At 33.1% G+C, this 23530-nt stretch overlaps 2 protein-coding genes across 6 annotated transcripts; both read left to right on the top strand.

Moving 5' to 3' along the window:
• The first annotated feature begins 475 nt into the window (after positions 1-475).
• LOC126683159 (transcription factor IIIB 60 kDa subunit-like) lies at positions 476-11538 on the top strand. Of its 2 annotated transcripts, none has more exons than XM_056105513.1 (20): positions 476-772; positions 2796-2871; positions 2971-3052; positions 3668-3740; positions 4406-4491; positions 4577-4653; positions 5493-5549; positions 5656-5768; positions 6068-6147; positions 6254-6340; positions 6657-6737; positions 7043-7204; positions 7287-7391; positions 7826-7898; positions 7976-8097; positions 8901-8981; positions 9455-9592; positions 10221-10310; positions 10793-10846; positions 11226-11538. In XM_056105513.1, exons 2-20 carry the CDS (start codon positions 2810-2812, stop codon positions 11427-11429), a joined length of 1827 nt encoding a protein of 608 aa, XP_055961488.1. In that variant the 5' UTR covers positions 476-772; positions 2796-2809; the 3' UTR covers positions 11430-11538. The 2 variants fall into 2 exon arrangements, with proteins under 2 accessions (XP_055961488.1, XP_050234953.1); XM_050378996.2 differs by having other exon boundaries at positions 2785-2871.
• Positions 11539-13146: 1608 nt separating this feature from the next.
• Positions 13147-22838, top strand: LOC126683167 (transcription factor IIIB 60 kDa subunit-like). Of its 4 annotated transcripts, none has more exons than XM_056105509.1 (19): positions 13147-13420; positions 13600-13681; positions 14206-14278; positions 14867-14952; positions 15042-15118; positions 16154-16210; positions 16318-16430; positions 16729-16808; positions 16925-17011; positions 17325-17405; positions 17716-17877; positions 17958-18062; positions 18544-18616; positions 18694-18809; positions 19633-19713; positions 20826-20963; positions 21643-21732; positions 21969-22022; positions 22122-22338. In XM_056105509.1, exons 1-19 carry the CDS (start codon positions 13359-13361, stop codon positions 22257-22259), a joined length of 1755 nt encoding a protein of 584 aa, XP_055961484.1. In that variant the 5' UTR covers positions 13147-13358; the 3' UTR covers positions 22260-22338. The 4 variants fall into 4 exon arrangements, with proteins under 4 accessions (XP_055961484.1, XP_055961482.1, XP_055961480.1 ...); XM_056105507.1 differs by having other exon boundaries at positions 22095-22338; XM_056105505.1 differs by lacking the exon at positions 22122-22338 and adding an exon at positions 22399-22838 and having other exon boundaries at positions 13149-13420; positions 18700-18809.
• Positions 22839-23530: the final 692 nt, after the last annotated feature.

Raw genomic sequence — 23530 nt, 5'->3', positions numbered from 1 at the left:
TTATACATCTAGTAATCTAAAAAATTAAAATCAGTTGCAAACATTTTAACTTGTAAATTTAAGTTTCCAACTCGCTGGAATGTACCAGAGGTATCGAGTAGGATGTTACAGACGCCGGAGGAACGCCAAAAACGTCAAAGGAACGCCAAAGACGCAAAAAGATGTTGTAACCGTTGGAAAGACTCTAAAGCGCCGGAAAATTATAAAAAGAATAACAACGACTAAACAAAATACATTTGGAGCAGATAAAACTAAAAAAACTACAAAAATCAACAAAAGGAAAGATTTATGGTTAAAAAAGTATTTATTAAGATTTAATTATAATTAATTAGGATTTAATTAGAGTAAATTATAATCTATTAGAAACTCACTATTCAATTAAGATGTCACGTCAGGATAGGGAGGTTTTGTGCCAAGTTGAGGGGTAAAGTGATAGTTTGTTTAATTCTTAATAGAACATTACCATATTAAACCGCTAAAACCCGGTTTATCCAAAAAGTTCGATAAATCCTGGTTTGCTGAAACTTCAGACTCTTCTTTCTCCTCCGCTGCTAATGACCGCCACCATCGCCTCTCCCAATTTTTCCTCGGCTGCCACCGTAACCACAACCCTAGCCTCTTCCTTTCTCTTTGTCGTCTTCTTCTATACCGCAGCCGTCACAAGACCATAAGGATTTCATCTTCTTCGATTTGGTTCCCTCCACTCTACAATTTTTAAGGAAGTTCCAGAATCTTCTCATCTTCCTAGTGAAGCTTCTGCAGTCTGCTACAGGTAGTTTTTCTCTTTGTTTTTAAATTATTGCTCTATTTATTAGTGATAATTAGTTGATTTTGGGAGATGAGGCATATTGATTCAACTTGTCGACTATCTAAGTAATTAATTTTTAGAATTAGCAGCTTGGCTTCCGTTTGCTGGGCGTCACAATATCAAAATCTAGAAATAATTAATATTAAAGGAAAATGAAAAACAATATATATTTTATTCGGCCTAATGGTAAAAAAAACTCAAACCTCTAAATTTGTTGCAATCTTATCCAAACCTTTTAATTTTTATAATAATATTCAAATTGCATTTTTTTGTTGCAATAATAGTCAAATTGATGGCTAAACTTGTTGTTTTCAATTAAAATATTAATTTATTATTATTTTTTGATGTATAATAATATAGTAAAAGTCCCAAGAAATGGCAAAAAATTCAAAAAAAAATCACATAAAAAATGCAATTTGACTGTTATTGTAACAAAATAATGCAATTTGGATATTATTGCAAAACTTAAAAAATTTGGATAAATTTTCAACAAATCGTAAAGGTTTAAGTTTTTTTTGCCATTAAGCCATTTTATTACTAAAATTTTTATATATGTAATTTTATATTAATAAGATTTTCTTCGAATAATTACCATAACCCTCACGAGGCTATGTCATAATTACTATGATACATTTTTTTAATAGAAATATGCAATTTAAATTATTTAACTAATTTCCGTTATGCTGTCAAGAATTTAATTGCTAAAAATAAAGTTCAATCTAATTTTTGTAACTTATTTTTCATATAATAAGTATAAAATTTTAAAATTTATATTGTACAATTGTAATAATTTTTTGATAATTTAAAAATTACTTACACGTAATTTTTTTTTAAAAATTAGTATAAAATTTCTAAAATATGTTTTTATCATGTATTTCGTCCTAATCCTACATGGATTATTCCACTAATTTTTAATTAGTTTAGTGCTAAGTATAATTAGGTTCTTACTAGTTTATAACTCTTATAAATTAGTTTAATTGAATTCCGTTTTCAACTTAGATCAAATTTCGAGATATGCTAGTATCTATATCAAATTCGATCTTTCATAAAACAATCAGTTACACACCCTATTGTGTGTGACTAACTAGGTCCACATCTAGATGGCAATGAGAGACATAAGAAACGACTTTCTTGTGTGTTTTTTGATAGATTTTCACAATGTTACGGTTATTTTTAAGATTTGAAATACATGAAGTGCTTACAAGATACATAGACTATACGTGAGGGTCATTTTTGCTCCTTTCCCCTATTTTTAATAATCAAGTCCTTAATGACATCAACATTTTTACGGAAGAAAAAATAGTTAAATAATTTTAATATTAAGCATATACTTACGTTTTAAAAAAATTACAAACTCAATTTTCTGCAGCTTTGTCATATAGCACCCAGTTACAATTGTTTACTTTTTTCTTGAAAATAAATTAAGAAACTTTTATATTAACTGAGGAATAAAAGCAGTTATAAGAGAATGTTCAGGGTAAACTTGATGATGTGACAAAAGGAAAAGAGGTCTATGTTATAATCATAAACGTTTTAATCGCAGATCTGCATTATAAACCTATAAATGGTGAATTAAATACTGCGCATGAACTAATATAAAACTTGATTCTTCAAGAAACGTGTAAATTAAAAACTTGAACCATCACAAAAAATTGATGAAACCAATATATATGTTCGGGTGGAGAGAACGGAATGATCCGGTCAGAAACCAAAGATCACCACCTCACCACCTCAAAATCAAAGCGGCGGTCAGTTTTTGGAAGTGAAAAATTTGGTGGTGGAAGAGAGAAGCTAGAGGTTTTACTTATATTTAGTTGTTTACCTTATTTTGCTTACTTACCCAAAATTAAATCAAAATTCCCAAATCCCCAAGCCTTAAACCCTAAACCCACTCTCTCTATTATCTTATTTTTCGTTTTCTTTTTCTTGAGAAAGCAAAATTTAAATCCTTTAATTGTCAGTGTTTTTTTTTGAAGTTAACTTGCAGTTCTTTGCTAAAACATGGTGTATTGTAAATCATGTGCTAAAGATGTTCTTGGGGTTCGAGACGCAGATGGTCTCTTGTAAGAAATCTTTGTTTTTGTTTATTTGATTTAGAGTTTAAGTTTCCAATTTTAAATTGTGTTCATGAGGATAAATGCTTTTACTTATTATGTTTTCAGATCATGCGGTAGATGTGGCAGAGTTTTGAAATTTGATAATTATTCCGAGGAAGTTACATTTGTGAAAAATAAGTCCGGCCAGGTATATATTATGTTTATCTTTTTTTTTGTCCCTCAACTATTTGCTGGTTGTTGATAAACCGAGATCTTTATGGGCCAATTGAGATAAGCTCGCACATGTTTTACGTGTTGAGAACATGTGCTTATCTTTTTGATTTTAGTATGTTTTCGAGAATAAATTGGAGATGGTTGATCTTTAATTGAAGTATGAGATGAACTTGTTTTAACAGCTGGTGAAACATGTACTATAGAAGAATTTTTTCTCCATAAACTTATTTAGTAACTAAGTAGCACATAAATTATGAACTGTACTGTATTTATGAGCCAACCACACCGAGAAAAGAAAATGTGCGAGTGTGTGCTGTTCCAACAGTAAATCCCTGTTCTGTCTGTAAGTTGGTTGCCAGTACAATCTTGCAAGAATTTCTTTCTTTTGATGGTTCTTGTTTACTGTAGCCGGTAATAAACAAGTTGCTTAAGAAATATGCAAACTTATAGATGTTATGTGCTGTTCCCTGTAAGTAATCATTTATGTTACTCTCCTTAACACAGTGAAGTGAACATGCTCTGCAATACTTTGGTTTATGTCTTATCTCTCTGTTCCTTCCCATAATATTCATTTCCGTGTTGTTTGCAGAGCTCGGTGGGAGGAAAGTTGGTGAGGAGTGTTGAAAATGAAAATTTTTCAAGACAAAGGTTATATGATAGAGGTGTGCTTTGTTTTCTGCTATTATAGGCTCACTCAAATGAATTTGATCTTGAATTGAAGCCAAACATTCATAATAACTCTCCTTTTCATATGTGGAGATTTTTGTATGCTCTAGTAAGCTCAAACTCAAAGAGTTTGCTTAAGTGATAGAATTTTTTCTTAGATTGGTATAACTATTACCTGAAGTGGCTTATGCCAATTTTCACTATACCAAGCACCGTTGGTAACACAGAGCTTTTAGTTTTGAATGGTTTCTCTTAGGAATTAGGACTTTTATTTTATCAAATTGAAGGCTAATTTACGAATCAATGTTTTTATTTGGGTCTTCTCATTTGGAATTTTGATGATTGAACAAAGCTTATGCATTAATTGTTGGTTTATATTTTATGTATGTTCTCTATTAGACTACTTACACCTTTTATGTTCATTTTTTAAGATAAATTAAATGTTTATATAGTCTTTTGTTTTTCCTTTTTGAGGATCATTCAGTCCTATGTTCTTATATTTATAACTTTCAGTGATACTTATTGATTGTTCACGAATAGAATGTTGTTAAAATTCCTTAAATCTTGTTTTGTTTGAAGGTTTGATATATGCATGGAATATCTAGAGATGATTGTTGCATTCATATAATGTTCTCGCTGCTAACTTTTGTTCTTGAGGCAGCGTATGATGATATGATATACATAAAGAATGGCTTGGAAATGGGTGAGAATGTTGCTATAGTTGACCAAGCTATGGTGTATTATCGGGTATGTTGTCCTAATCATAATTTGCTGCTAGATACATTTGTTTTGAGAAAAAAAAGCATCAAGGTTTTTTATTTGTTATGTGAAGATAGCGGTTGAGCGAAATTTCACTAAGGGGCGTAGAACAGAACAAGTGCAGGCTGCTTGTCTTTACATTGCATGTCGGTATGGAACCCATAACTCCACTCTAATTGTTCAAATCCTTTGTCGTCAAGAATTCTTAAATATTTAATATCTGAAAAATCAAATTTCTTGTTATTGATTCCCATAGTAAGAAATAGGTAGAATAAGGGTTGGTTATGTTTGTCTGTGGCTGTGGCAGGTTTTTCCTTATGTTGCCCTCATTTTCTTTTCCTTTTTTATTGCCACCGCTATACTTAGCAACATTCATTAGGTAGCTTCTTATATTGTTGATAGCAAAAGATGTACACTAGGTAAAACAATTGTACCTTGTTCTGTTGTGAGATTATTGTCGGCTGCAAATTTGCTGGCATTTTCTCTACAGGAAGATTTGTTGTTTTTTTGTCATTTACTGTGTCTGAAGATGCAAATTTCTATGATGGCCATTTAGATTTTTCTCAAAATTTGATTTTGAAACATGTGACAGTTGTGAACGCCTTTCTAGGTCTGGCTAGTGAAAATAATTATTTTGAATGCAAAGGATTAGCCTTTAAAAGTAAAAGTTGATTTTTAGTTTATTTGTTCTCTTAAATTAACTAGAAAGGTCAAATCTTTAAAATTTCGGTGGACTCGATTGAGATGAATGCAAACACCGTTATATGCCACAGTTAAAAACTTTTTTCCAGTTCTTGAGTAAAGTGACAGGCCATCTCGTATCTTACATCTCAAATTGATGTTTCCTTGCTTTCTGACAAAAAAGAGAAGTTCAAATGAGTTTCTGTGCCCCCAGATTGATTCGGTTTTGTGACCAGTAGCTATATTTTTTAAAATAGAATTTAGGTATTATGATATATAATAATAAATATCTTGAATCTTATTTGCAGGGAGAACAGAAAGCCATATCTTCTCATTGACTTTTCGAATTTCTTGAAAATTAATATGTAAGGAACCTTATTCTCTTCCAAGAAAATTCCAGCTAATTATCATTTTCTGGCTATTGCATTTGAAGTTGTATTTCCATGTTTCTTATTTAGATATTGTTTGCAGTTATGTGCTAGGTGCTGTTTTCTTACAGCTTTGCAAAGTATTGAATCTTACAGAGCATCCCATTTGTCAGAAACTTCTTGATCCATCCATTTTCATTCATAAATATACAGCTAGTAAGTATTTGAGGCTCGAATGCCATTTGATGATATGCCGTCTTATGTTTCATGTTGTGAGTTATGCGCCCCTTTAATAACTTGCAGGACTAGAATTATTTTGTTCTGTAGACAGACAATTTATCTGTACATTCGTTATAAATATCCCCATAGTATATGCTACTTTTATCTGAGAGATAAAAATTATAATGTATAAAAATTTCAATACTTGATATTATCTTATGATTATTTCGAGAGAAATTATAGATTTATCTCACCAATATTCAGTTGCGGTTGTAATACGGACAATTATTTTGTAGGTCTAGCAGGTGGCAAAAATAAGGATATTTCTGATGCAGCACTAACCATTATAGCTAGCATGAATCGTGATTGGATTCAGGTATTGTATTCAGTATCATTTGTTGAATCATTGAAATTGTTTTATGTTTCCTTTGTCAATAATCTGTGGTATTCGCTTTCTGACGGAGCTTGAAATTTGCTTGCAGACTGGGAGAAGACCCAGTGGGTTATGGGGTGCAGCGTTATATATAGCTGCACTTTCACATGGTCTAACTTGTACTAAATTAGACATTGTAAGCGAGCACTGCTTAATTTGATTGAAATATTATTCATTGCAGTACTATGCTTTCTTGTCCTGATTAACACGCTGCTTAAGTTAATTGGGGGTGAAAATAGAATCTTCATTTGTCAGTAATTTTTGATGTTGGCAGTGTAGGTTAATATGTTGTTGACAGCTCTTTCATTGATTTGAGGTTTATAAACAATATATATGCTGTTTGATCCGTCTGTATGTTGCATTACCTCTATCTCGTTTTGCTAATTTTATTTAGCTTTCGAGTTCATCAGCACCTGACGTTTTTATGTGATAAAGTGCTAATTGTTTCACAGTTAGAACGGGTCCATGTTTGTGAAGCAACACTCTCAAAGCGTTTGATAGAATTTGAGAATACAGAGTCTGGGAGCTTAACGGTATGTTTCTTGAAGCGTTTCTAGGTTAATTGGCCAGATTTGACCTGTGTAATTGACCATTATTATGATTACACTATAAAATGCTGCTTGCTTGGCTGGGGCTTGGATTAAATGTAAATAAAAAGTAATGTATTGTGAAGAAAATTTTGGGTATAAATCCTGTGGCTGCTAGAAAAATTTAATAAAATAAATAAGGCAACTTTTTTTGTGTCCTCTAGAGCTAGCTATTTTCTTTCTGATCTCATCTTCCTTTATATAAGTACTGTGCGTTATATTAGTAATTATATTATCTTTTGTGCAATTAGATGGAAGAAATTATTGCAAAGGCAGAAGAGCTTAGGGAAAATTCAACAGATCTGTCAAGTTCTATGTTGAAGCCATCAAAAACGGAAGAGCTACTTTGTCAACACAAGGGTACTAGTAGAGCTCCTTTGGCCTACGGACTCTGTCATGAGTGTTATGAGTATGTGAGTCCTCATCCTTATCTAGCATTCTGGATTTTTTCCTTTCTTGTATTCAGCTTTAAATCTGGCAATTTTTTTACTTCAGTTCATAGGATTTGATGGTGGATCAGATCCTCCAGCTTTCCAGCGTGCTGAGAGGAAAAGGAAGGATAATCTATCTTCTATAAACAATGATCATGGCTCAAATTCGGTCAGTAGAATACCCTTTGGGGTTTCTTATAGTTTATTTGAAGTTTCTATAATTCCATTAACAAACTGTTCTTTGCATACATATGTTCAAGATTATAATGTTTGCTTCCTCATTTGACTTGATTTAATATTTAAGAGTCATGCTATCTAGCAGTTCAATCTTGCAATTGTTAGCTTGAGAAACTCAATCTTATAATTCCTTTTGCGGGTTACGGCATTTGATACCTCCAGAGGTCAAACTTTGTTTATGCTACTTTCTTGATCTGCAATAATAGCTTCTTAGTCATGTTCAAGCAAGTAATTTCAGTTCTTCCACTAACTCCTAGTTTATGTTATGTCAACATCAAATTGGTATTAGGGAGTCATCTTAAAGTAACTCTTTCTTCCGTTTCTTCTGTTTTTCATTTATCTGCTACTTTCTTGTGTTCCCTTTAGCTTGATAAAGAGTTGCACAGCCAGCGCGTTGATATAGATGAAAGACCGGTATTGAAAGAGCCAGTAGGCACAGGTATCTTTTTCCCTTGGAAACCATACTATAGGTGGCCCATTTGCTACAGTGTTTAGTAATTGAGATTGATGTTCTAGGCGAAGCTGCTCCGCGTGTTCCTACTGATGATGGTGATTATGGTAACTTGCATGAAGATGAAGATATGAGCTCCAAAGCTCTTGATGAATCCGGCAACTTTTCAGATATTGATGATGCTGAGGTAAATGTTTTGACATTGATAGACTTTTCTTTTTTCTGCTTCTGTTATTCATATCGCAACCTGTATGAAACTCAATTCGCCTAGTTACCCTTGTTGAGCATTTATCGACTAGCTTTACTTGGGATATGAATAACGTTGGACAGTAGTGCATTTTAGTAACAAGAAAACACAAACATAAATGTGATGCACTTGTAGCTTTAAAAATTAAATGTCGTATACACAAATTCTGTTGTAAGATGGGGAATTAGTTTCTTAACATTTAAAATTCTCTATGTATTTATTTTAACGTCCCTGCCTAGTTACCCTTGTTGAGCTTTGGATTTTTTGTTTTCTCTTACTTGTTTTAAACAAGATATTTAGCATTCTTCTGTGCAAATGTTGAGAGTTCATTCAAGAATCCATTTTTGCCTTTGTGCAGTCATAAGTGAGCATACCCCTCTCTCCTATTCTGTCCAGCAGAAAGGGGATAAAAAAATATTTTCTTTTCCTCTAATCTTGGGTCTTAACATGTTTGCTATTACCATCATCAGTCACTTCTCTTCTGCTTTTTTGTTTTCTTCAGAATGTTCACTTTCCTTTAATAATCAGTTTCCATTACTTTGTGCTCATATGAATTGTTTATTCTCTAACCTTAGCTTTTCTGATGGCAGCCCCTAGCCCATTTACAATCTGTAATCTGTTTAGCATTTGTCATTTGCATGATTGAGTTTTAACTATGTATCTATTAATCGGATAGATAAATTGCTTGTTTCATTGTATTATGTTTATGACGTTGACTCATCGGGATATTGGAACATTTTTAGGTTGATGGCTACCTTCACAACGAGGAGGAGGTGCAGTTCAAAAGGATCATTTGGGAAGAAATGAATCGGGAGTATCTTGAGGTACTCAAATCATGTTTTGAATTCGGTATCTCATTTATCTATTTTCTCGATTCTAGTTTCCCGCCATAAAGTCTGCTAGCATGTTTCATGAACTAATTTTGAAAAGGCATGAGATGATTTTGTGGGGTTATTATGACTCTTCAGGTTAGCTAACTGATATGAAACTGCAGATCTCAATTGCATACATCGGTAAACCATGTTCTGAATAACATATTGCATATCCAATTTATGATCTTTGAAAAAACATCACCTTCCTTTTTTAGATTTTTTCTTTTATTTTTTTCCCTCATAATTTGATGAAGTTTTGCATCTTGTTATGCTAGTTTGTCCTTTTCGTAATTCCTTGGTTACCCTGGTCCGGGGCTTTTCATGTAATAACAAAGGACCAGCTTGCTGATGAGATGATTTCCCTGATTTTGCAAGTATAGCTTTTAATTAATCTGAAATTCTTGCAAATTGGTTACTATTTACAGGAACAGGCAGCTAAAGAAGCAGTCGCAGCAGCTGCTAAGGAAGCGTGGGAGGCAAAATTCAAGGATTGCCCAGAGAAAATGGAAGCTGCAAGGGAGCTCGAAGCAGCTGTTGCAGCAGCTGTAGCAAAAACTAAAAAGGTAATTTCATGGTTATTCATTAGATAATGTATCTGGAATCCTATACGTGCTTCAGTTACCAACAAGGTTGAATGTACAAATTTCAAAATATGCTTTCGTCTCTTTGTTTTGAGAAAAAGGGTCTTCCTTATGGCAGAAGAAGCTAGAAATGTTCGCTGAAAGAAACACAGTTTTCATTGTTAAATATATGTTTAGTCTTCTTCTGTTATTCTTTGTAAAAGTAGTTGTCTTAATGGGCTCTCTTGAAATTTTCAAATAGATGTGGAAACTCTGCACATGTTATAGCTCCTTGATGCCTGTGGCCTGAGACCATCTCCCCGAAACAATTCTTTGTAACAATTAATTGCATCTGGTCTCTGTTCTCTTGATCCAGATATATACAAATGTAAATAGAAGAAAAATGATTCTCGAGGATGAAATTTAATTGATTAGCCTCTATGATTAAAGAAACATGTCAAGTGTCTCTCACCTGGGAAATAACTAAAGAAAATAATGTCAAAATTAACCTAATTTTTCTTTATTACCTACCAAGTACCAACTTAGAACTTTTGATCTCCACAAACTTACTGGTATTAGTGTCCATTTCTTCTGAAAGCTTCTGTTTTCTTTTTGTATGTAAATGTTATAGGAGAAGCAACAAAAGCGAGCTGCAGAAGCAAAAAACTCAGTTCCTCCGCAGTCTGCTTCAGAAGCTGCTCGTCAAATGCTGACAAAGAAGGTGACAAAACTAGGATTCAATACAGAGTGTGTTTATAATTCGATGCTCATAAGTATGGAAAAAGTACAAGAGATGACATCCCTGAATTATAGGGACAGTAAAAATTTACTAATTACAGTTATAAACAAATCATATCCTCTGATCTCAGCTGAATAATATAACTATGGTATGTATCTACAAATATATGACAAGCAAGGAAAGTTGACAATCTAAGCAACTAAAGGAAGTTGACAGCTATTGTTGACAGAAGGTACTTGCATGGGACACATGGAAGCTTATAGCTAAAGTTGACTATTGGTTAGAAACGCAGAACAAAAATATCTATAATATAAGATTTTATAGTCTCACCTTTGAAAGATACATATAGTCTGGGATCATAAGTGGAAATAATCTGGATGCCTCTAATATGCTTGTGGAATAAATGCTTTATTCTCTAACCGTATTGCATTTTTGTGAAAAAACTAAGCATGATTGTTCTGCAGAGACTCAGTTCGAAGATCAACTATGACGCATTGGAGAAACTCTTTGATGAACGCGTAAGTTTTCTTTTTATCCCTTTCTTTCTTGTAGTATGTAATCGTAAAATGCCCTTCTATTCAAATTTAATTGCTTAGTCTTACTTTCTCTTGCATTTACCTTGATTGAAGATTCCATTCTGTGCTCTAACCTCTATTGTCACAGATTACTGGATATAAAGGCAAACTGTATGGCACATGTAACTGGCTGTTTATTTCAGCCGACAGACACTGTTAATTTTCTATATCATTGTATCTTATGAACCAAATTTTCAGACTACTAGTAAATATAATTTTTTTATTGAGAATAGCATACAGATCTGCCCTTTGCCTTATAAGTTCAGTTGATGACTTATATCTATATTCTTGTTTTGTGAGATTTTTTCTTTCTGCCTCGCAGGGCCCTGAGGGTGCAAAGAAACAACGATCTGATGCTGATGACAAACTTCCTGAAACAGAAGACAAAAATGATGATTTGGGGCCAGATGATCAAAATGCAAATGAGGATGAAGAGGATGCCGAAACGTATAATATTAATAATAATAATTATGATTATAACTATGATTTTCAGGACGAGGATGATTACAGTTTTGATGACACATAGCCGGGTATACAGTTAACTGTTCCTCTTAACATTCTTTTTAATATTCTTCAGAAGAAGCTGGGGAGGAGAGGAGCACAATATTCTTTTAATATATTATTTTATTTATTTATTTTTGGCAAAATATATAATTTTGATTTTCTATGTTAGGCGATTTTTTTAGCTTGGACTTTAATGTTCTTTTTTTTTTAAATGGTACATTAACGTTATAAAAAATATAACAAAATGGACTCCAACAATTTTTTTTTCTACCGTTATCTTCGTTGACGTGGACGATATATGGCATACATGTGGGACCTGTTTCAATTAGAACATGAATGCTTTTTTTTTTTTTGAAAATTAGGCTATGTTTGATTCATGGAATGGAATAGAATATTTATTCTTTAGGAATGGAATGCGTATTCTTTGCTTTTTGGGATGAATACTTAGTCCACAAAATCATAGAACATAGTTAAAAGTAAAAAATAGTTATTCTCTATGAATAATTGTTCCATTCGGCACATATTTCATGAACCAAACATAGTCTAAATGTTATAAAAAATTACAAATGGGGCCCTCATTCAATTCCACGTGTATGCCATGCATTGTCCATGTCAGCATGTGTAACGGTGAAAATAAATCCGTTAAAAAGATGGTCCATTTTGTCATTTTTTGATAATGTTGGCTAGCACTTGCAATAAAAAAATATCGTTAAGGTCCAAGATAAAATAGAGCCAAACATAAGAATCCAATTGTACATTAGCTTTTTTTTACTGTTAATAAACTCCTATTATTTCTATGAACGTTTAAATCAATATTGCTCTTGGTAGCTGTTTTGAGCTACTCTTTTTTGTAGATATAATTAGGGGTTTGCAGTTTTCGGTTAAAATCGGATAATTTTTGGTTATAATTTCTTCAAAGAAACAGTTAAGGTTTACTATACTATAGTAAATATATATGTACATAATAGGTAGAACAGTATCAATTTGTTTTCTTTGTATCAGTGGTTAAGTGCTGCTTTGTTTCTGCATTTGTATTTTGGTTCTTGATCATGTTTTGGAATCCGCTACTGATTGTTGCCGTTTTCATGTTCAATTACGATCAGTAGCGGATTCCAAAACATTTTATGAGGTGAACAAGATAATAATAAAAATTTATACTAAAAATTAAATAAAAAAATATATTGATAGTTGATACTTTTAAATTTTACCTTGCTTCTTAATCTACCATATCAGTTATCTTTTTTTTTTTGTGACGAGTATGCACTCTACTGAGCCGAAACTCAATATCATTGTCAAATCCCGGGATGCGGACCGCCCGCAAGCCCACATACCTGGTTTAGACCACTAGACCAAACTCGTGCGAGCAATATTAGTCATCTTTCTCAATATATGTTAGTAAGGGATCACTTAAAATTGATCAACAATTCGATTGTGCGGCTGAATTTTTGCAATCTTTATAGTAAGAGTACTCACTCCACAATTGCAATTGAAATTAATAAAACAAGAGTTATAGCTATGATATACACAATATGTCTTCTTGTGCTCACCGATTTCATAATATATAAGAAGATTAATTTCATGCAAGTTTTTGATGTGGATTTTTTTTTAACACGTTGAAGACCTTCATTGAAAATAAATAAATTATTACGGTCCAAATTTAAAACCGAATCAAATATGAGGGTCCAATAAGTATATTTAATTAGTTTATTTTAACCCAATCTGATGTGGTTTTTGTTAGGGTTTTTAATGACGGGTGGGGAAGCAGTTACGTCTCTCTATTAAAACGACTTATTTTCAAAAAAATATATAAATTAATAGGACATAAAGGCGGGAGATGTTTTAATTCCGTGATTCTCAATTTTCTTATACTTTCCAAAATCAAATCAAAATTCTCAAATCCTTAAGCCCTAAACCCTAATTTCACTCTCTCTATTATCCTGCTTGCAAAAATATGGTGTTTTGTAAATCATGTCATGAAGATGCTCCTGGATTTCGAGACACTACTGGCATCTTGTAAGTTCTATTTCTTTCGTATTTTTTCATAATTTAAATTGGTCAGTTAATCGAATTGAATCGCATTACATTGAAATTTTAAGTCTGTGCTTTTTGTTTATTTGTTTGATTTAGAATTCAAGTCTGCAATTTTAATTGTGTTCATGAGAGGCTAATGCTTTTACTTATCATGTTTTCAGATCATGCGGTAGATGTGGCAGAGTTTTTAAATTTGATAATTATTCCGAGGAACCTACATTTGGGAAAGATAAATTCGGCCAGGTATATATTTATAACTATTTGTTGGTTGTTGATAATCCGATATTTTTATCGGTCGCACATGTTGACAGCATGTGCTTGTCTTTTTGATATTAGTTATGTTTTTGAGAATAAATTGGAGATGGTTGAGCTTTAATTGAAGTATGATATGAACTTGTTTTAACAGCTTGTGGAACATGTACTACAGAAGAATTTTTTCTCCGTAAAATTATTTAGTAACTAAGTAGCACATACATTACGAATCCTACTGTATTTCTGAGCCAACCATAATGAGAAAAGAAAATTTGTGAGTTATGCTGTTCCAACAGTAAATCTCTGTTCTATCTGTCAGTTGGTTACAGTCTCGCAAGTATTTGTTTCTTTGTTATGATTCTTGTTTACTTTAGTAAGTAATTAACAAGCTGTTTCGAGAAATATGCAAACCTACAGATGCTATGTGCTGTTCGCTATATAGTCATTTATGCGATTCTTTGGTTTATGTCTTATTTGTCTGTTCCTTCCCATATTCATTTCCGTTTTATTTGCAGATCTCGGTGGGAACACAAAGGGTGCCGAGTATTGAAACTGAAAACTTTTCAAGGCAGAGGTTATATGACAGAGGTGTGCTTTGTTGTGTTCTATTATTGGCCTACTCGAGTGAATTTGTTCATGAATAAAGCCAAACATTCATAATAACTCTCCTTTTTATATGTGGAGATTTTTAAATACTCTAATAAGCTCAAAGAGTTTCTTTAAGTGATAGAATAATATGGATTTGAGAAACATTGGTTGTTGGTGTATGAAAATGACGATTTTTAAACGGCGTGATTAAAATAAGAAAACGTGTAAAGTTGGTGAATTTTTATGACATTAACCCGAAAGTTTATGTATCGATTGTAGGTTTATATTTTAAGTAGGTTCTCTATTAGACTACTCACATCTTATAGGTTTTTTCCCCTTAAATATAAATTTAATTTTTATGTAATCTTTTATTTTGCCTTTTTAAGGATCATTGATTTGGTCATGCACATGTCCTATGCTCTTATAGTTATAACTTTTAGTAATCCTTAATGATTGTTTATGAATGGAATGCTGTTTAAACTCCTTGAATCTTGTTTTGTGCGAAGGTCTGAAATATGCATGAAATATCTAGAGATGACAGTTGTATCCATATAATGTTCTTGCTGCTAACTTTCATTCTTGAGGCAGCTTATGATGATATGAAAGACATAAAAAATGGATTGGAAATGGGTGAGAATGTTGCTATCGTTGACGAAGCTATGGTGTATTATCGGGTATGTTTTCCTATTCATAATTTTGCTGCTAGATACATTTGTTTTGTTTTGGAAAAAACATTAAGGTTTTTTTTTTATGTTATGTGAAGATAGCGGTTGAGCGAAATTTCACCAAGGGGCGTAGAACAGAACAAGTGCAGGCTGCTTGTCTTTACATTGCATGTCGGTATGGAACCTATAACTCCTTTCTAATTGTTCAAATCCTTTGTCGTCCGTGATTCTCATATATCTAATAGGCCTACTAGCAAATTATTTCCAAACCTTTGCGTCTTGCTGCAATTTTAGCCAAACTTTTAAACTTTTAATGTTCTAATTTTAACATTTCGTTGCAATTCAGCCGTTTTTTTCAAGGAATTGTTTTTTTTTTCCAATCCTCACCTCAATACAATACTTATAAGCATTATTTTGCTTTTATGGTCATTTTTAGCTTCAAACTCGTTTTTTTTCTTCAACCAACGAAAAGTTAGAGAATTTAGAATAGATTCTTAAAGTTTGTTTTTTTATTTTTTAATGTTATAAGTTAAATTTTAAAATTCTGAAAATGAGTTTTGCTAATTACGGAGTTAATTTTTAAATTGATTCGGTTAGATTCTTAATGTTTTTGATAGAAAAAGATGTACACTAGGTGAAATGATTGTACTTGTTCTTCTGCTATGAGATTATTGTCGGCTGCACTTTTGCTGCCATCATCTGTACAAGAAAATTTGTTATTTTTTTATCATTTACTGTGGCTGAGGATGCAAACTTCCATGACAAGGCCATTTAGTTATTCCTTTAAATTTGATTTTGAAGCATGTGACCGTTGCAAATGCATTTCTAGGTCTGGCTAGTGAAGATAATGATTTTGAATGCAAGAGATTTGCCTTTAAAGTAAAAGTTGATATGTAGTCTATATGATCCCTTCAAATCACTAGAAAGATCAAATCTTAAATATTTTGGTGGACTCACTTGAGATGAATGCAAACACCATTACATCCCACAGTAATTATTTTTTTCTTCCAATTCTGGAGTATAGTGATTGGCCATCTCATAGCTTACATCTCAAATTGATATTTCCTTGCTTTCTGAGGAAAAAGAGAAGCTCAAAAGAGTTCTTTTGTCCCCAGATTGATTCGGTTTTATGACTAGTAGCTGTAGTTTTTTGAAATAGGATCTAGGTATTATGATATATACCAATAAAGCTCTTGAATCTTATTTGCAGGGAGAACAGAAAGCCATATCTTCTCATCGACTTTTCAAATTTCTTGAGAATTAATATGTAAGGAACCTCATTCTCTTACGAGAAAAATTTCAGCTCATTATCATTTTTTTGCTCTTGCATTTGAAGTAGTATTGCCATGTTTCTTATTTAGACATTGTTTGCAGTTATGTGCTAGGTGCTGTTTTCTTACAGCTTTGCAAAGTTTTGAATCTTACAGAGCATCCCATTTGCCAGAAACTTCTTGATCCATCCATTTTCATTCATAAATATACTGCCAGTAAGTATCTAAAGCTTCAATGCCATTTGATGATATGCCATCTTATGTTTCATGCTGCGAGTTATGTGCCCCTTTGATAAGTCGCAGGACTAGAATTATTTTGTTCTGTATACGAACAATTTATGTACACGTGTAATAAATATCACCATAGTAAATTCTACTTTTAATCTGAGTGATAAAAAAATATAATGTAGAAAAATTTTAAGACTTGATATTCTTTTTAATTATGACCAGAGAAATTATAGATCTATCTTACCAGTAATTAATTGTGGCTGTAATAAGGACAATAATTTTGTAGGTCTATCGGGAGGCAAAAATAAGGATATTTCTGATGCAGCACTCACCATTATAGCTAGCATGAATCGTGATTGGATTCAGGTGTTGTATTTTGTATTCAGTATTATTTGTTGAAACATTGAAATTGTTTTTGGTTTTGTTTGTCAATAACCTTTGGTATTTAAGTCTTTCTGATAATGCTTGAAATTTGCTTGCAGACGGGGAGAAGGCCCAGTGGGTTATGGGGTGCAGCGTTATATATAGCTGCACTTTCACATGGTCTAACTTGTACTAAATTAGACATTGTAAGCGAGCACTGTTTAATTTGATGGAAATATTATTAATTGCAGTAGTATGCTTTCTTGTCCTAATTAAGATGCTTGCTTAAGTTAATTGGGGTGACAATAGAATCTTCATTTGTTGTAATATTTGATATTGGCAGTGTAGGTTAATATGTTGGTGACAGCTCTTTTATATATTTGGGGTCTATAAACAATTTATATGTTGTTTGATCCGTTCGCATGTTGCATTACCTCTCAAACTTTGCCAAGTTTATTTACCTTTCGAGCTCTTCTGCACCTGGCATTTTTATGTGATGAAGTGCTAATTGTTTCGCAGTTAGAACGGGTCCATGTTTGTGAAGCGACACTCTCAAAGCGTTTGATAGAATTTGAGAATACAGAGTCTGGGAGCTTAACGGTATGTATATTGAAGCATTACTAGGTTAGTTGGCCAGATTTGACCTGTGTAATTAACCATTATTATGATTACACTATAAAATGCTGCCTGCTTGACTGGGGCTTGGATCAAATGTTAATGAAAATTAATATATTATGAAGACAAACTTGCGTATAAATTCTAAAGTTTATGTGGCTGCTAGAAAAATTTGATGAAATAAAGGCAATTTTTTTGTGTCATCTAGTGCTAGCTACTTTCTCTCCGACCTCATCTTCCTTTTTATAAGTTCTGTGTGTTATATTAGAAATTATATTATCTTTTGTGCAATTAGATGGAAGAAATTATTGCAAAGGCAGAAGAGCTTAGGGAAAATTCAACAGATCTGTCAAGTTCTATGTTGAAGCCATCAAACTCGAAAGGGCTACTTTGTCAACACAAGGGTACGAAGAGAGCTCCTTTGGCCTGTGGACTTTGTCATGAGTGTTATGAGTATGTGAGTCCTCATCCTGTTCTAGCATTCTTTTTTTTTTCCTTTCTTGCATTCAGCTTTAAATCTGGCAATTCTTACTTCAGTTCATAGGATTTGATGGTGGATCAGATCCTCCAGCTTTCCAGCTTGCTGAGAGGAAAAGGAAGGATAATCTATCTGCTATAAACAATGATCATGTCTCAAATTCAGTCAGTAAAATACGCTTCTTGGGTTTCTTATATTTTATTTGAAGTTTCTATAATTCCATTAACAAACTATTCTTTGCATACTTATGTTCAAGATCATATTGTTTGCTTCCTCATTTGACTTGATATAATATTTAAGAATCATGTTTTTTGTTTGGAATTCATCTAACAGCTCAATTTTGCAATTGTTAGCTTGAGAAACCCGAATTTATAATTCCTTTTGTGGGTTATGGCATTTGATACCTCCAGAGGTCAAACTTTGTTTATGATACTATCTTGATCTGCAATAATAGCCTCTTAGTCATGTTCTAGCAAGTAATTTCAGTTCATTTATAGATATGGGGACTTTTTTTTATGTTCTTCCGCTAATTCCTTGTTAATGTATTGTTAACTTCAAATTGGTATTAGGGAGTCATTAAAGTAACTCTTTCTTCCGTTTCTTCTTCTTGTCATTTATCTGCTACATTCTTTGTGTTCTTTTTAGCTCGATAAAGAGTTGCACAGCCAGCATATTGATATAGATGAAAGACTGCCATTGAAAGAGCCAGCAGGCGTAGGTATCTTTGTTTCCCTTGGAAATCATACCATCGATGGCCCATTTATTAGTGTTTGGTAACTGAAATTGATTTTCTAGGTGAAGCTGCTCAGCGTTTTCCTACTGATGATGTTGATTATGGCAGATTGCATGAAGATATGAGTTCCAAAGCTCTCGATGAATCCGGCAACTTTTCTGATATTGATGACGCGGAGGTGAATATTTGGACATTGTCTGATTTTTTTTTCTGTTTCTGTTATTCATATCACAACCTGTATGAAACTCAATTCACCCACCTATATGTGCTTGGTTAAAAGAAATTTGGAACTGTATTTCTCAAGAATATGAGGATTATAAATAGCATTTGTCGACTGCCTTTACTTGGGAGTTCCTGCAATACTTGGCTTTGTACTCAAATAATCAAAACATCACATATTAGTGCATTTTAGTAACAAGCAACTTAAGCATGCTTATGTGATGCATTGATACCTTTATAAATTTAATGTTTGCGAACATAAATTCTGTTGTAAGTTGGGGAATTGGTTTCTCAACATTTATAATTATCTATGTAACGTCCCTGCCTAGTTACACTTTCTGAGTTTTGGATTTTTTGTTCTCTTATCAAGATTTTTAGCAGTCTTCAGTGCAAAATATTGAGAATTTATTCTAGAATTCATTGTTGCCTTTGTGCATTCATATGTGGGCGTACTCTTCTCTCCTATTTTGTCTAGCAAAAGGGGGATAAAGAATATTTTCTTTTCTTCAGGTCTTAAAATGTTTGCTATTACCATCATTTGTCACTTCTCTTCTGCTTTTCTTTCAGAATGTTTACTATCCTTCAGTAACTAGTTTCCGTTACTTTGTGCTCATAAACTTAGCTTTTCTGATGGTAGCTTCTAGCCCATTTACGTTCGGTAATCCGTATAGCCTTTTCATGATTGAGTTTTAACTATGTATCTATTAATTGGACATGTAAATTGTTTGTTTCATTGTATTATGATTTTATGATGTTGACTCATCAGGATATTGAAATATTAGGTTGATGGCTACCTTCACAATGAGGAGGAGGTTCAGTTCAAAAGGATCATTTGGGAAGAAATGAATCGGGAGTATCTTGAGGTACTCAAAGTCATGTTTTAAATTCGGTATCTCATCTCTCCATTTTCTAGATTCTAGTTTCCCGCCATAAAGTCTGCTAGCTTGTTAGTAGTTCATGAACCTGCCCTTTGAGAAGGCATGAGATGATTCTGTGCGGTTATTATGACTCTTCAGGTTAGGTAATTGATATGCAACCGCAGGTCTCAATTGCATACATCGGTAGCCCTTGTTCTGAATAACTTACTGTTTACCCAATTTATGATCTTTGTCAAGGCATCACCTTCCTTTTTAAGATTTTTTCTTTTATCCCTTTTTCCCCCTCACAATTTGATAAAGTTTTGCCTCTTGTTATGCTTAGTTTGTTCTGTTTGTAATTCCTTGGTTACCCTGGTACGGGTGTTAAAGTGGGAAATCCCACATTGGTTGTGTGTGTGAATGGACTTGTGTTTATATATTAGTTGGGCACCTCCACTTAATACCAATTGGTTTTAAGATGGAATCTAACATGGTATCAAAGCCTTGTCCATTCACACAATTTGAGTTCGGCCCGGCCCACGTGAGATTTACGTGAGGGGGGACTTTGTTGCTCGGCCCGTACACGCTACGCGTGAGGGGGAGTGTTAAAGTGGGAAATCCCACATTGGTTGTGTGTGTGAGTGGACATGTGTTTATATATTGGTTGGGCACCTCCACTTAATACCAATTGGTTTTAAGATGGAATCTAACATGGTATCTGGACATGTGTTTATATATTGGTTGGGCACCTCCACTTAACACCAATTGGTTTTAAGATGGAATCTAACATGGTATCAGAGCCTTGTCCATTCACACAATTTGAGTTTGGTCCGGCCCACGTGAGATTTACGTGAGGGGGGACTTTGTTGCTCGGCCCGTACACGCTACGCGTGAGGGGGAGTGTTAAAGTGGGAAATCCCACATTGGTTGTGTGTGTGAGTGGACATGTGTTTATATATTGGTTGGGCACCTCCACTTAATACCAATTGGTTTTAAGATGGAATCTAACAACGGGGATTCTCATGTAATGACCAAGGACACAGCTTGTTGATTAGATGATTTCCCCAACTCTGATAGTTTAATTTTTGAAAGTCTTGCAAATCGGTTACTATTTACAGGAACAGGCAGCTAAAGAAGCAGTCGCAGCAGCTGCTAAGGAAGCTTGGGAGGCAAAATTCAAGGACTGCCCAGAGAAAATGCAAGCTGCAAGGGAGCTCGAAGCTGCTGTTGCTGATGCTGTGGCTAAAACTAAAAAGGTAAGTTCATGGTTATTCATTAGATATATCTGGAACCTATAACGTGCTTCAAATTCAATCACCAACAAGGGTGAATGTACAAATTTCAAAATATGCTGTTGTCTCTGCTGTGAGATAAAAGGTCTTTCATGTGGCAGAAGTAGCTAGAAATGTTCACCGAAAGAAACACGGTTTTCCTTGTTAAATACATGTATAGTCTTCTTCTGTTATTCTTTGTAACTAGTTTAATGATGGGTTCTCTTGAAATTTTCAAATAGATGTGGAAACTTTGCAAATGTTATAGCTCCTTGATGCCTGAGAACATCTCCTCAAAACAATTGCATGAATTGATTAGACCATAAAATTTATATGCAACAGTTAGTTGCATTTTCTGCTCAATGTATTTGATAACTTTTTGCTCCATGTATACTGGTAGATGTATTGTTCTTGATCCAGATATTTAGAAATGTAAATAGACGAAAATGATTCTCGTGGATGAAATTTAATTCATTAACCTCTATGATTAAAGAAACATGTCAAGTGCCTCTCACCTGGGAAATAAATAAAGAACATAATGTCAAAATTAATCTGATTTTTCTTTATTACCTACCAACTTAGATCTTTCGAGCTCCACAAATCTGCTGGTGTTTGTCGTCCATCTTTTGAAAGCCCGTTTTCTGATTGTAAGTAAATGTTACAGGAAAGGCAACAAAAGCGTGCTGCAGAAGCAAAAAACTCAGTTCCTCCAGAGTCTGCTTCAGAAGCTGCTCGTCAAATGCTGACAAAGAAGGTACTTGCATAGGACACATGGGAGTTTATAGCTAAAGTTGATTATTGGTTAGCAATGCCGAACAAAAATATCTGTAATATAACATTTTAGTCTCACCTCTGAAATATACATTTATTCTGGGATCATAAGTGGAAATAATCTGGATGCCTCTAATATACTTGTGGAATAAATGCTTTATCTTCTAACCGTGTTGCATTTTTGTGAAGAAAAAAAAACTAAACGTGGTTGTTTTGCAGAGACTCAGTTCGAAAATCAACTATGACGCATTGGAGAAACTCTTTGATGAACGCGTAAGTTGTTTTTATTGCTTGCTTTTAGTTTGTAAAATGCTCTTATATTCAAATTTAATTGCTTACTTACAGTTCCTCTTGCATTTTCCGGAAATGAAGATTCCATTCTGTGCTCTAACTTCTATTGTCACAAATTACTGGCTATCAAGCCACATATATTGTACGACACCTGTTTCAGGCTGTATATTTCAGCAGACAGACACTGTTAATTTTCTATATCATTGTATTTTCTTATAAACCTAATTCTCAAACTACTAGTAAATAATAGAAATTTTGTTGAGTAAAGCATACAAGATCTGCCTTTTGTTCTATAGAATTCAGTTAGTGAGTTATGTGTATATTCTTGTGCTGTGAGATTTTTTCTTTCGCCTCTCAGGGCCCTGAAGATGCAAAGAAACAACGAACTGAATCACATACTGATGCTGATGCTGATGACAAACTTCTTGAAACAGAAGACAAATATTATGATTTGGGGCGAGATGATCATAATGAAAATGAGGATGCTGAAACATATAATAATAATAACAATTTTGATTATAGTTATGATTTTCAGGACGCCGATGATTACAGTTTTGATGACACGTAGCCGGGCCATACAGTTAAGTCTCTTGTTATTCTTTTAAATTTTCTTAATAAAAAGCTGGGGAGAAGAGGAGCACATTGTTTGAAAATATTATTTCATTTATTTAGTTACTCTTAAGAAACTGCTGTTACTTTTATAAACATTTATTTCATATGTCTAGTTACTCTTAATAAACTGCTGTTATTTTTATAAACATTTACATCAATAATGCTCTTGGTAGCTATTTTGAGCTACTCTCTTTTGTATATGTTATTAGGAGATTCACTTTTCGGTTATAATCGAATTAAATCAAAACCAAAATTTAGTTCTATTTCGGTTACGGTTCTAAAAGAATGCAATTGAAGTGAATCCGTCAAAATTATTATAATTCGTACATATGTGTATAATAGGTAGAATGCAATAACTTTTTTGTTTGTACCAGCGGTTAAGTGCTTCGTTTGTTTTTTAAGGTTATTGTTCCGAATTCCAGCAACATATGTACTTTTTTTCTTTCCCAGAAGGTAATTTCATTGATAATAAACAAGAAACATATGTACTTCATTCTTGTTTTTACTACTGAAGCCAAAAAAAAATGGATTATTTACATATTATAGCCTAATCATTTTTATATGTAGCAATTTAAATACAATGGTTAAAACGTTGCATCGCTCATTTATCCTTTCAATTATAGGAACTGAATAGTCTATAGTCGTTTTTACAAAATATAATGTTACAATATGTGTATTAAAACAATACTGTTTTGTATAAAACATCAAAAAAACAGTAAAAATACAAGGGTAAAATATGCGGTACAATGTTTTAAACATTACGCTTAAACCTCTTTAAAAGAAATAAGATTGGAATTTAATACATCAATAATCCTTAAAAAGTCAACTTGAGATCAAACGTTATACAGATAGTCGTGTAACTTAAAAATGGTGTTTTG

This window comes from Mercurialis annua, linkage group LG1-X (genome assembly GCF_937616625.2).
Source record: "Mercurialis annua linkage group LG1-X, ddMerAnnu1.2, whole genome shotgun sequence".
In the NCBI taxonomy this organism is placed as follows: domain Eukaryota; kingdom Viridiplantae; phylum Streptophyta; class Magnoliopsida; order Malpighiales; family Euphorbiaceae; genus Mercurialis; species Mercurialis annua.
This window is presented reverse-complemented; position numbering and strand designations above follow the sequence as displayed.